The sequence below is a fragment of the Erythrolamprus reginae genome, chromosome 2 (assembly GCF_031021105.1).
Source record: "Erythrolamprus reginae isolate rEryReg1 chromosome 2, rEryReg1.hap1, whole genome shotgun sequence".
NCBI classification, from domain to species: domain Eukaryota; kingdom Metazoa; phylum Chordata; class Lepidosauria; order Squamata; family Dipsadidae; genus Erythrolamprus; species Erythrolamprus reginae.
The window spans coordinates 354,878,689-354,892,652 of record NC_091951.1 but is presented as its reverse complement, the minus strand read 5'-3'; the positions used below and the strand labels follow the sequence as shown (position 1 = coordinate 354,892,652).

The 13,964-nt window shown below is 50.2% G+C and overlaps 2 protein-coding genes across 2 annotated transcripts; both read right to left on the bottom strand.

The window, feature by feature from the left end:
* Nucleotides 1-299: 299 nt before the first annotated feature.
* Nucleotides 300-5,563, bottom strand: LOC139162862 (avidin-like). Its single transcript, XM_070743723.1, has 4 exons — nucleotides 5,396-5,563; nucleotides 4,739-4,940; nucleotides 582-702; nucleotides 300-447 (listed from the first exon to the last, which is right to left on the bottom strand). The coding sequence occupies exons 1-4, from the start codon at nucleotides 5,501-5,503 to the stop codon at nucleotides 414-416; spliced, it is 465 nt and encodes a 154-aa protein (XP_070599824.1). The 5' UTR covers nucleotides 5,504-5,563; the 3' UTR covers nucleotides 300-413.
* A 4,619-nt stretch (nucleotides 5,564-10,182) lies between these two features.
* Nucleotides 10,183-13,510, bottom strand: LOC139162863 (avidin-like). The gene is made up of 4 exons (XM_070743724.1): nucleotides 13,263-13,510; nucleotides 12,612-12,813; nucleotides 10,795-10,915; nucleotides 10,183-10,330 (listed from the first exon to the last, which is right to left on the bottom strand). Exons 1-4 carry the CDS (start codon nucleotides 13,368-13,370, stop codon nucleotides 10,297-10,299), a joined length of 465 nt encoding a protein of 154 aa, XP_070599825.1. The 5' UTR covers nucleotides 13,371-13,510; the 3' UTR covers nucleotides 10,183-10,296.
* Between the last annotated feature and the right edge of the window lie 454 nt (nucleotides 13,511-13,964).

Here is a 13,964-nt window from a genome sequence, read left to right as displayed (position 1 = left end):
AACTGCTGGTTCTAACAACGCCTGCATTGAGATGACCACGTAATTAAGATGGACCAGCTCTGGGTGAAGCCGATTCATTGCTCATCTGCAAAAACCCAATTGATTATCTGCTAATAAATGAATAGACCCTCAGTGCATTAGTTGCAAAAGTCCTCAGGGGCAAAGGCTGCGTGGTGGAGGTAAGGAGAGAGGCCAAACCCAGAGTTGGCATTGAGTTGACCCTCCCTCCAGATAGGGGTCCTACCCAGTATCTCCGGGAAGCCTCCAGACTGGCCCCCAGGGAGCTTCTGAAAGAGCAGGTGGACTGACGTTGCTGAGGAAAAGATTTTATTAGAGAAGGGGGGCTGATGGGTGTGGAAGGAAGGCTCCCCCCCCAAGGCAGGAACCACGGAGGCCTGGCTCTCTTCACCCTCTCAGTTGGTGCGGTGGAAAGTGTTTGTGCCAACCCTGCAATGAAGCAGGAAAGAGGAAAATGTCAAAATTCATGGTGGCATGATTGAGAAAAGGGAGGGGTGTCTGAAGAGACTCCCAGGGCCCTTCAAGCCAGGGGCCACAGCGGCTCAGCCCCTGCTTTGCCTTACCTGGTTGCCCTCCAATCCTCTTGCATGGACTCCACGGCCGCATGTTCCAGCCAGGTGGTCTTCAGCAGCTGCCTTCCGTCCCCATCCAGGAAACACTGACCCACAAAGACGGTGGTGGAGGCTGAGGGAGGAATCGGCCAGGGACTCAATTGGGGGAGGGGTACAGTTCCCACCAATGCTACCCTGGGTCGTTGAGCAGCTCCAGCTAATGGGGAGGGGGCATTTTGCCCCTGTCTTTACACAAAGGGAAGAACCAGCCCAACGTATCAAAACCAGCCCCACAAAGAAAACAGAAGGTAAAATAGGGAAGAAAAGGGTAAGTGACACCTGTCCACCCTAGACGTGTTCAAGTCATCAGGACCGGATGGATCACACCCCAAAGTTCTGAAGGAACCAGCAGACGACACCTCAGAACCACTGAACTCTCTTTCAAAGGTCCTGGAGCACCAGGGGAACTGCCAGAGGATTTGGAAAAGAGCTGATGCAGTTCCCATCTTCAGGAAAGGAAAAACAATAGATCTAGGAAACCACAGACCTATCAGCCTGACCTCAATACCTGACAAGAGTTTGAAAAAGATAAACAAGCAACGAGTCAACGAACACAGAGAAGAAAACAAAACCTAGAAGAAACCAAAGGCCAACATGGGTTTGTCAAAAACAGATCATGTCAGTCTAATCTTATAGCATTCTTTGACAAACTGACCAAATTAGTGGACTAGGAGAATGCTGTCGATGTGGTTTATTTGGACTTTAGTAAGGCTTTTGACAAAATAGACCATAACCTACTGTTAGATAAAGTAGAAGAATGTGGGATGGACAGCAACACCACCAGATGGATTCAAAACTGGCTGACCAACTGCACTCAACACATAGTGCTCAACGGAACGGCATCTCCATGGAGGGATGTGTGAAGTGGAGTCCCCCAAGGCTTCGTTTTAGGCCCAGGACTCTTAGAAACATAGAAGTCTGACGGCAGAAAAAGACCCCATGGTCCATCTAGTCTGCCCTTATACTATTTTCTGTATTTTATCTTAGGATGGATATATGTTTATCCCAGGCATGTTTAAAATTCAGTTACTGTGGATTTATCTACCACGTCTGCTGGAAGTTTGTTCCAAGGATCTACTACTCTTTCAGTAAAATAATATTTTCTCATGTTGCTTTTGATCTTTCCCCCAACTAACCTCAGATTGTGTCCCCTTGTTCTTGTGTTCACTTTCCTATTAAAAACACTTCCCTCCTGGACCTTATTTAACCCTTTAATATATTTAAATGTTTCTATCATGTCCCCCCTTTTCCTTCTGTCCTCCAGACTATACAGATTGAGTTCATTAAGTCTTTCCTGATACGTTTTATACTTAAGACCTTCCACCATGCTTGTAGCCCGTCTTTGGACCCGTTCAATTTTGTCAATATCTTTTTGTAGGTGAGGTCTCCAGAACTGAACACAGTATTCCAAATGTGGTCTCACCAGCATTCTATATAGCGGGATCATAATCTCCCTCTTCCTGCTTGTTATACCTCTAGCTATGCAGCCAAGCATCCTACTTGCTTTCCCTACTGCCTGACTGCACTGTTCACCCATTTTGAGACTGTCAGAAATCACTACGCCTAAATCCTTTTCTTTTGAAGTATTTGCTAACACAGAACTGCCAATACAATAGTCAGATTGAGGATTCCTTTTCCCCAAGTGCATTATTTTACATTTGGAAACATTAAACTGCAGTTTCCATTGCTTTGACCATTTATCTAGTAAAGCTAAATCATTTACCATATTGCCGACGCCTCCAGGAATATCAACCCTATTGCACACTTTAGAGTCATCGGCAAATAGGCAAACCTTCCCTACCAGACCTTCCCCTATGTCACTCACAAACATATTAAAAAGAATAGGACCCAGAACAGACCCTTGTGGCACACCGCTTGTAACCTGACTCTGCTCAGAATACTCACCATTCACAACAACCCTCTGGTGTCTATGCTTCAGCCAGCTGCAAATCCATTGAATTATCCAGGGATTAAGTCCAATCTTCACTAATTTATCTATCAGCTCTTTATGTGGAACCGTATCAAAGGCTTTGCTGAAGTCCAGGTAGGCAATATCCACGGCACCACCTTCATCCAACACCTTTGTGACATAGTCAAAGAAATCAATGAGATTAGTCTGACATGATTTGCCTTCAGTAAAGCCATGCTGATTTGGGTCCAATAATTTATTGTTTTTTAGGTGCTGATTTATCCTCTTTTTCAGTAGAGTCTCCATCATTTTAACGACAACTGATGTCAAGCTAACTGGCCTGTAGTTACCAGCTTCTTCTCTACTGCCCTTCTTGTGGATAGGCACAACACTTGCCATTCTCCAATCATCAGGAACATCTCCTGTTAACAAGGATTGGTTAAACAAATCAGTCAGGGGGGTAGCAATGACAGATCTGACTTCTTTAAGAACTCTGGGGTGGATGCCATCTGGACCCATTGCCTTATTTATCTTTAATCGTTCAAGTTCTTCTAAGACATCGGCTTCTAAGATCACTGGAGCTGAATCCGTACAGTTGGAGGCAATGCTATATCCCTCTATAGTATTATTTTGTAAGGTGTCTTTTGAGAAAACTGAACAGAAGTAGCTATTGAAATCGTCAGCGATCTCCTTATTCCCATTAATGCATGTATTTTTCCCGGTACTAAGCTTCGTGATGCCGCAGTTTTTCTTCTTCTTATCACTAATATATCTGAAGAAGGTTTTATCCCCCTTCTTTAGAGATTTGGCAATTTCTTCCTCTTTTGAGGCTTTAGCAGCATATATTATCTGTTTCGCCTCCTTCTGTCTCATTTTATACACCTCCCTATCAGCTATACTTCCAGACTCTTTATACCTCCTATAGGCAGCCTTTTTTTCATTGACTATAGTCCTTACATCATTGCTAAACCATAGCGGTTTCTTCATCTTCATCAAGGACTTGGACAAGGGGATAGATGGGGAACTCATCAAATTTGCAGATGACACCAAACTGACAGGAATAGCCAACACTCCAGAAGACGGATGCAAACTACAGAAGGATCTTGACAGACTTAGACACTGGGCGCTATCTAACAACATGACATTCAAGGGTGGAGAAAGTCAGGTTCTGCACTTAGGCAAGAGAAACAAAATGCACAGATACAGTATAGGTGGCACCTTGCTCAACAATAGTAACTGTGAGAGGGATCTTGAGAGTCCTAGTGGGAAACCATTGAAATAGGAGCCAGCTGTGTGCAGCAGCTGCCAAAAAATCCAACACAGTACTAGGCTGCGTTAACAGAGGGAGAGAATCAAGATCACGTGAAGCGTTAATACCACTTTATAAGGCCTTGGGAAGGCCACACATGGAATCCTGCGTTCAGTTTTGGTCACCACGATGCAAAAAGGAGGTTGAGACTCTAGAAAGAGTGCAGAGGAGAGCCACAAAGAGAACGAGGGGACTGGAGGCCAAAATGTATGGAGAACGGTTGCAGGAACTGGGCATGGCTAGTTTAATGAAAAGGAGGACCAGGTCAGACCTAAGAGCAGCCTTCCAATATATCTTTCTGGTTGCCACAAAGAAGAGGGAGTCAAACTATTCTCCAAAGCACCTGAGGGAAGAACAAGAAGTAATGGGTGGAAACTAAACAAGGAGAGAAGTAACTTAGAACTAAGGAAAAACTTCCTGACAGAACAATTAACCAGTGGAACAGAGGTTGCCTCCCGAATTTGTGAATGCTCCAACACTGGAAGTTTTAAAAAAGAGGTTGAATAACCATCTAACTGAAGTAGTGTAGAGTTTCCTGCCTAAACATGGGGGTTGGACTAGAACCATAGAACCATAGAACCATAGAAGATGGACGGCAGAAAAAGACCTCCTGGTCCATCTCATCTGCCCTTCTACTATTTCCTGTATTTTATCTTAGAGTGGATATATGTTTATCCCAGGTGTGTTTCCAAAGTCCCTTCCACCTCGTTGTTGTTGTTTTGTTGCTGTTTGTATTATTATTATTATTATTATTATTATTATTATTATTATTATTATTATTATTCAATGACAGAATCTGCAAGAGGCCACCCAAGGAAGGGGAGACCCACTAGGTTCCCTCCCTCCTCCTTCCATTCTTTTGGTCCCATTCCAGGTCATGAAGGGCTCTACCAGAGAAGGGCGAGTTGACAGTGAAGCCGAAGAGGAGCTGGTCCGTCAGTTGCTGGAAGCCCTGCAGCGGGGATGGCAGGAAGGGAGTGGAAGTGTTCGAGAAGACCGTCAGATACGTGCCGCTAAACACCCCCGCCATATTGACGCCGTTGATATGCATGGTGGAGTTGAGGTCATTCGTCCAGTTGCCACTCAGGACGCACTGAAGGGGGGAAAGAAAGCAGGTAAGGGCTGCGGCCGAGCCAGGCGGCCCAACAGGGGGAGAGGCTGGCAGCGCTGGCCCATTTTCTCCGAGGATTTGAAGCCTCCCCCTGTGCCCACGTACCCGATGCCCCCTCAGGCTTCCCACGTCGGGAGGGGGCGGCAGAGTCGGCCCATCCCAAAGTGCCGCCGATCGAGGCGCCCGGCATGGGACCCCGCGGGCGGATGGCTCTGCCCTCGGCCCAGCGAGCGGGAGCAGCAACCGCTGCGGCAGAGTAGCGCAGCCTCGCCCGCCCGCCCGCCCGTTTGGGGCTCCGGGGCTCTGGCGCTGAGCGGGACGGGACCGGGGGCGGCCACCAACCCCAAGGCAGCGGCGCCCTCTGAGCAGGGCCTGGGAGCGGGCGGGGGCTTTGTACGGGGGAGGCCGGGACCCTCCGCCCGCCCCCCGCCTTTTACCTGCCGCGCGGCGAAGCGCTCCGAGTTCCGGGCTTCGGCGGAGGTGCCGGAGGAGCCGAGCAGGAAAGCCAGGAGGAGCCCCAGAAGCGCCACGGTGCCTGTCGCCATGCTGCTCTCCGGGAATCCGGACTGGCCAGCCGCGGGCGGGACTCCCCCTTATAAAGCTCCGCTTGGGCCACTACACGCCCCGTTGAGCTGCTGCCCGCCTCCCCCCACACCCCTGGCGGCAGGAAGGGGCCGGGCGGAGGCTTGCGGGGACTGGCCGGCTCTGGAGCCGCAGAGGGGATCTGGGGGCCACTTCTTCTCGGGGGCCCGTGATCCACCGCGGCTGAGTCCACCCGGGCATCCTTCCTCCTTCGGCCGGTCTCTCGGTGCTCCTGTCCCGTCATTGGTCCGCCAGCGCTCTAAGCCCCGCCCCTTCACCCCCGGTCTCTCTCCAAGGGAAACTTTTCCAGGGCCCTTTGGCTGCGTGGGACTTGAAAGGCGCTCGGAGGGGTGGGCGGCCTCTGTCACAGGAAGGCAGGGGGCCATTGCTGGGCTGTTCACGGCAGGAGAGGGCGGCTGTGGGTTACAAACATTAAAATAAGGACAAACGTATAAACCAAAGCAGAGTCTCCAATAAGCCAATCAGTCTTTGTTGCATGGCTGCACCTGCACACACACACACACACACACACACACACACACACACACACGAGCACGAGTCTTTTTAACCTCCTCCCACTTCGTCCAGGTGCCTCTGGGGAGAAAGGGAGAAACGGGGGGGGGGGGCACACAGGTTTTTGAGTGAGTGGATGAGGTTTAGGTTTAGGTTTATTGGATTTATAGGCCGCCCCTCTCCGCAATCTCGGGGCAGCTCACAACAATAATAAAAAACAGTACAGTACATAATACCAAATCCAATGCCAATGAGAAAGAGCCCCCCACCTTTGTAAAACGTCTCTGGAGATTTTCCCCCATCCAAACCTTCGTTGTCCCAAAGAGGCACCTGGTTTTTCTCTGAAGACGTTTTGCTTCTCATGGAAGAGGCTTCTTCAGCTCTGACTGGACGGTGAAGGACGAAAGGATTTGTGCTCCTTGCAGACTGCTGGTCACCCGCATCCTTTCAGTGGGTCCTTAAGGTCCTCGGAGTCACCTGCGTGGTGCCAGTGGGTGAGGGGCCATCCTGGGACTGCTGAAGGGACTGTGCTGTAGACAGGAGAGAGGTGGGGTCACAGCCCTCCTCCTCTAGTTGAGGGAGGGCTGTCCAGTTCCGACATCTTCTCCAACCAGAGGGCCCCTCTGTCAGTGTTCACTCTAATTTTTTGGGGGTGTGGGTGGAAAAGTATAGTGTCTGAGCGGCAGTCCCTTCGGGACTGGGCGGCACAGAAATAATAAATAAATAAATAAATAAATAAATAAATAAATAAATAAATAAATAAATAAATAAATAAATAAATAAATAAACAAATAAATAAACAAACTAACTAACAAACAAACAAACAAACAAATAAATAAAAAACCCACCCTGTTTTGCCTCAGAGAATTTCAAAATAAAATACTGTACTGTGTGTCTATAACAGTGAGCTCATAATAGGGCAACTCTATCAATATCAAAATGCCACTTAAATAGTTGAGCTAGTTTCAAACTAGATTTTGATTTTCTTTCTCTCTTCCTTACTCCCATTCTTTTTCTTTCTCTTTTCCTTCCTCTCTTTTTTCTGTTTCTCTCTCTTCCTCTCTCTCTCCTTCCCTCTCACTCTTTCCCTCTCGGCTTCTGGGCAGGTTTGGAAAACTCTGAGTTGATGATGATTTTTAAGTGAGCGATTGCTCACTGCTCAGCTTAGAGGGAACTATGCTCTCTGTGCCAAGTGTGGACTCTGCTGCCTTAGTGGCCCGTGTCTTTCAAAGGCAGATGGACTGTTGTACCTGGTCCGGATGGGTTGGTTCTCCTGTTTGGCCGGTGCCAACACGGCTTTGTTTCCACTGCTGAAATTCTCCTTTTGTCCCAAGCAGAACAATGCAGAGCGCTCACCTATGAAGAGTTCACCTGGGAAGCGGGAGTTGGGGACCCCACATTGTGTGAGGGTTGAGGGTCTCTGCGCCCCTCCCTCCTCCTCACTGTGGAATCGGCAGCAGCTTTTTCTTAGCTCAATTGCCCCAAAGGTCCCCAGGGATCCTCTCCTGCAGATCCCCCGCCCTCCACTGCAAAAGGCAGGAAGACCTCTCTCTTGCTGGGCCCCCACTGATCCCTGAGTGACCATTGGCCACTTCTCCTGCTCCCCCTTGCCCCCCTCCGGCCTCCGCTGCCTTGCCTCGTTCTCAGAGGGCGAAGGGCCCTGAGCAGCCCAGCTGGAAGGCGAGGAAGGCAGCAACACACACACACACACACACACACACACACCCTCTGCCGTCCCCCTCCCTCCCTCGGGTTCAGGATCTCGGTGTCAGACTCCCTTCCGACTCCGGGCAGAGCCAAAAAAGTAACACAGCTCCCTTGGCCTTTATCTTCATCAGATCTGGAGCCGTTAACGCCCCTCGGTGGGTGGAGGGTGGTAGAGTCCAGCCTCAGGATGCCTTCTTCTTCCCCAGGATTTTATGACCACTGCCTTCCCGTAATCCACTAAATCAGACAGCGTGTCCAAAAATATCAGACTGGATCCCACTCGAATCACTAAAATGTGAGTAGGAGGGCTCTGGTGTGGCCTCGTGGTCACTTTTGGAGACTCGTGGACATCTTGGCTGGGAGTCTTCGACTCATCCACGGCATTTGAGCCACTCCGAGTCTTCAGAGAGGGGCAGCATACAAGTCTAATGAATTATTTTTATTGTTGTTGTTGTTGTTGTTGTTATTATTATTATTATTATTATTATTATTATTATTATCATCATCATCCTGGGTGTCTCTGTCTCTCTCCCTCCCTCCCTTCTTCCGACTACTAACACGGCCAAAAAGGAAACACCTTTTTCCCTTTGCTTCTGTCTTATCTTGGATCAGACAGACAGGAAGCAGCAGGTGAAGCTAGGAAAAATCACATCAGATACCTGTACAATTAGCACAGCCCCCCCCAAGGCTGTGCACTCTCCCCACTTCTCTCTATAGTCTATACACTAATAACTGCGAGTGACAACTGTGATTGGACTCATTCGAGACAATGATGAATCTGCATACAGATGGGAGATTGAACAACTAACCTTGTGGTGTGACCGGAACAATCTAGAACTGAACACACTCAAAACCGTAGAAATGGTGGTAGACTTTAGGAGAAACCCTCCCACCCTTCCACCTCTCACAACACTAGACAACACAGTATCAGCAGTAGAGACCTTCAAATTTCTAGGTTCTATCATATCTCAAGACCTAAAATGGTCACCTAACATCCAAAACATCATCAAAAAAGCACAACAAAGAATGTTCTTTCTGCGCCAGCTCAGGAAACTCAAACTGCCCCAGGAGCTGCTGATCCAGTTCTACAAGGAACCATTGAGTCCGTCATCTGCTCCTCTAGAACAGGACTGACACAGACTTCAGAGGAGAATCAGAACTGCAGAAAAAAACAATGGCTGCCAATCTGCCTTCCATGGAGGACCTGTAGACTGCATGAGTCAAAAAGAGGGTGGGGAAAATATTGACTGACTCCTCGCACCATGGACATAAACTGCTTCAACTCCTACGCTCAAAACGTCGCTACAGAGCACTGCACATCAACACAAACAGACACAAGAACAGTAAATAATTCCCTCAACACTGTCAAACATTTTACTAAGTCCACTACTATTATTACTAGGTTTTTTTCTCATCAGTCCTATCGCCCATCTCCTCCCACTTAGGACTGTTTGACTGTAACTTGTTGCTTGCATCCTAAGATTTTTATTAATATTGATTGTTTCCTCATTGCTTATTTGACCCTATGACAATCATTAAGTGTTGTACCTCGTGATTCTTGACAAATGTCTCTTTCTTTGATGTCCACAGAGCATCTGCATCAAGACAAATTCCTTGTGTGTCCAATCACACTTGGCCAATAAAGAATTCTATTCTATACTATCAGCAACTGTAACAGTTGTGCCTCAACCTTTCACTTTTTTGGGGGGGGGGTTTGATGGGGTAGAGAAGATTCTCACCCCCAGGCTGCCCATTATCTTTGTTCTTAACTTTTAATCTTTTTATTCTACTTTCAGTTCTTTTTAGCACTTCTTAACTTTTATTCCATTGTTAGCCATCCGGAGTCACTGCATTATTGAGGTGGGTGGGCTAAAAATTTAATAAATAAGTAAAATAAGCTCTCCAGTTCTTGAGTTGTTTTTTGAGGTGCTACCATGGAGCGTCTTACTTTCAGACCTTGATTCATGGCCAAGGCTTAAGCAAGATGCCCCTTCCCCTTTCCCTGTGACACTCCAGGCCCACTTGCAAAATTCCTCTGCATGATTTCAAATCCACATCCCTTTTTTTGAACTGTTTATTTGCGGTCAGCCTCTTGGGCTTCTTCAGGTAAGTGTCAAAATGGGTGTTAGATAACTGCTGGTTCTAACAACGCCTGCATTGAGATGACCACGTAATTAAGATGGACCAGCTCTGGGTGAAGCCCATTCATTGCTCATCTGCAATTGATTATCTGCTAATAAATGAATAGACCCTCAGTGCATTAGTTGCAAAAGTCCTCAGGGGCAAAGGCTGCGTGGTGGAGGTAAGGAGAGAGGCCAAACCCAGAGTTGGCATTGAGTTGACCCTCCCTCCAGATAGGGGTCCTACCCAGTATCTCCGGGAAGCCTCCAGACTGGCCCCCAGGGAGCTTCCGAAAGAGCAGGTGGACTGACGTTGCTGAGGAAAAGATTTTATTAGAGAAGGGGGGCTGATGGGTGTGGAAGGAAGGCTCCCCCCCCAAGGCAGGAACCACGGAGGCCTGGCTCTCTTCACCCTCTCAGTTGGTGCGGTGGAAAGTGTTTGTGCCAACCCTGCAATGAAGCAGGAAAGAGGAAAATGTCAAAATTCATGGTGGCATGATTGCTGCCCCCCCCACACATTCTGAGCATCCCACCCCCCACCCCCCACCCTCCTTCCTCCCCCTCAACAGCTGTCAGAGTGTTGCCAGCTGTGGTCTGACCAGGCTGTGATGCCACCCAAGCCCCACTTCAACTGCCTGTCACTGACAGGGGCCCGAGGATGCTCCCCAAAGGCTCCTCTGGGGTCCTTCGTGGGGGGAGGGGCAGGAAAGGGATCTGGACATGGCAGCCTCCCCCCCCCAGGAGCTGCTCAGCCCTGGCTGCTGAAACAGGCCTTGGAAGGGGGGGAGCCATTGGTGCTGCCTTCCAAGGGCCCCTTTTGGGGTGGGGGGAGAGAAAAGGGAGGGGTGTCCAAAGAGACTCCCAGGGCCCTTCAAGCCAGGGGCCACAGCGGTTCAGCCCCTGCTTTGCCTTACCTGGTTGCCCTCCAATCGTCTTTCATGGACTTCACGGCCGCACGTAGCAGCCAGGTGGTCTTCAGCAGCTCCCTTCCGTCCGCACGCACCAAATACTGACCCACAAAGACGGTGGTGGAGGCTGAGGGAGGAATCGGCCAGGGACTCAATTGGGGGAGGGGTACAGTTCCCACCAATGCTACCTTTAGTCTTTGGGCAGCTCCAGCTAATGGGGAGGGGGCATTTTGCCCCTGTCTTTACACAAAGGGAAGAACCAGCCCAACCTATCAAAACCAGCCCCACAAAGAAAACAGAAGGTAAAATAGGGAAGGAAAGGGTAAGTGAACACCTGTCCACCCTTTATTTGGACTTTAGTAAGGCTTTTGACAAAATAGACCATAACCTACTGTTAGATAAAGTAGAAGAATGTGGGATGGACAGCAACACCACCAGATGGATTCAAAACTGGCTGACCAACTGCACTCAACACATAGTGCTCAACGGAACGGCATCTCCATGGAGGGATGTGTGAAGTGGAGTCCCCCAAGGCTTCGTTTTAGGCCCAGGACTCTTCAACATCTTCATCAAGGACTTGGACAAGGGGATAGATGGGGAACTCATCAAATTTGCAGATGACACCAAACTGACAGGAATAGCCAACACTCCAGAAGACGGATGCAAAATACAGAAGGATCTTGACAGACTTAGACACTGGGCGCTATCTAACAACATGACATTCAAGGGTGGAGAAAGTCAGGTTCTGCACTTAGGCAAGAGAAACAAAATGCACAGATACAGTATAGGTGGCACCTTGCTCAACAGTAGTAACTGTGAGAGGGATCTTGAGAGTCCTAGTGGGAAACCATTGAAATAGGAGCCAGCTGTGTGCAGCAGCTGCCAAAAAATCCAACACAGTACTAGGCTGCGTTAACAGAGGGAGAGAATCAAGATCACGTGAAGCGTTAATACCACTTTATAAGGCCTTGGGAAGGCCACACATGGAATCCTGCGTTCAGTTTTGGTCACCACGATGCAAAAAGGAGGTTGAGACTCTAGAAAGAGTGCAGAGAAGAGCCACAAAGAGAACGAGGGGACTGGAGGCCAAAATGTACGGAGAACGGTTGCAGGAACTGGGCATGGCTAGTTTAATGAAAAGGAGGACCAGGTCAGACCTAAGAGCAGCCTTCCAATATATCTTTCTGGTTGCCACAAAGAAGAAGGAGTCAAACTATTCTCCAAAGCACCTGAGGGAAGAACAAGAAACAATGGGTGGAAACTAAACAAGGAGAGAAGTAACTTAGAACTAAGGAAAAACTTCCTGACAGAACAATTAACCAGTGGAACAGAGGTTGCCTCCCGAATTTGTGAATGCTCCAACACTGGAAGTTTTTAAAAAGAGGTTGAATAACCATCTATCTGAAGTAGTGTAGAGTTTCCTGCCTAAACAGGGGGGGTTGGGCTAGAAACATAGAATCCTAGAAGATGGACGGCAGAAAAAGACCTCCTGGTCCATCTCATCTGCCCTTATACTATTTCCTGTATTTTATCTTAGAGTGGATCTATGTTTATCCCAGGTGTGTTTCAATTCAGTTCCTGTGGACGTTTGTTCCAAGGATCTAGAAGAACTCCAAAGTCCCTTCCAACACTGTTGTTGTTTTGTTGCTGTTGTTTGTTGTATTGTTATTATTATTGTTGTTGTTGTTGTTGTTGTTGTTATTAATTATTATTATTCAATGACAGAATCTGCAAGAGGCCACCCAAGGAAGGGGAGACCCACTAGGTTCCCTCCCTCCTCCTCCCATTCTATTTGTCCCATTCCAGGTCATGAAGGGCTCTACCAGAGAAGGTCCAGTTGACGGTGAAGCCGAAGAGGAGCTGGTTCCTAAGTTGCTGGATGCCCTGCAGCGGGGATAGCCGGATGTCTTGGGAAGTGGTCGAGACGGCCGTTAGGTACATGCCGCTGAACACCCCCGCCTCATTGATGTCGTTGATCTGCATGGTGGAGTTGAGGTCATTCGTCCAGTTGCCACTCAGGACGCGCTGAAGGGAGGAAATGAAGCAGGTGAGGGCTGCGGCCGAGCCAGGCGGCCCAACAGGGGGAGAGGCTGGCAGCGCTGGCCCCATTTTCTCCGGGGATTTGAAGCCCCCCCCCCTGTGCCCACGTGCCCGATCCCCACTCGGGCTTCCCACGCCGGGAGGGGGCGGCAGAGGCGGCCCATCCCAAAGTGCCGCCGATCGAGGCGCCCAGCCTGGCGGATCGCTCTGCCCTCGTCCCAGCGAGCGGAAGCAGCAGCCCCGGGGGCAGAGTAGCGCAGCCTCGCCCGCCCGCCCGCCCGTCGGGGGCTCCGGGGCTCTGGAGCTGAGCGGGACGGGACCGGGAGCGGCCACCAACTCCGAGGAAGCGGCGCCCTTTGAGCAGGGACCGGGAGCGGGGGGGCTTTGTACGGGGAGGCCGGGACCCTCCGCCCCCCCCCCCCCCCGCCTCTTACCTGCCACGGGTGGAAGCGCTCCGAGTTCCGGGCTTCGGCGGAGGTGCCGGAGGAGCCGAGCAGGAAAGCCAGGAGGAGCCCCAGAAGCGCCACGGTGCCTGTCGCCATGTTGCTCTCCGGGAATCCGGACTGGCCAGCCGCGGGCGGGACGCCCCCTTATAAAGCTCCGCTTGGGCCACTACACCCCCCGTGGAGGTGCCGCCCGCCTCCCCCCACACCCCTGGCGGCAGGGATGGGCCTGGCGGAGGCTTGGGGGGACTGGCCGGCTCTGGAGCCGCAGAGGGGGTCTGGGGGCCACTTCTTCTCGGGGGCCCGTGATCCACCGCGGCTGAGTCCACCCGGGCATCCTTCCTCCTTCGGCCGGTCTCTCGGTGCTCCCGTCCCGTCATTGGTCCGCCAGCGCTCTAAGCCCCGCCCCTTCACCCCCGGTCTCTCTCCAAGGGAAACTTTTCCAGGGCCCTTTGGCTGCGTGGGACTTGAAAGGCGCTCGGAGGGGTGGGCGGCCTCTGGCACAGGAAGGCAGGGGGCCATTGCTGGGCTGTTCATGGCAGGAGAGGGCGGCTGTGGGTTACAAACATTAAAATAAGGACAAACGTATAAACCAAAGCAGAGTCTCCTTAAAATATGCCAATCAGTCTTTGTTGCATGGCTGCGGGCACACACACTCACACACACATACATACACACAAAAGGACGAGTCTT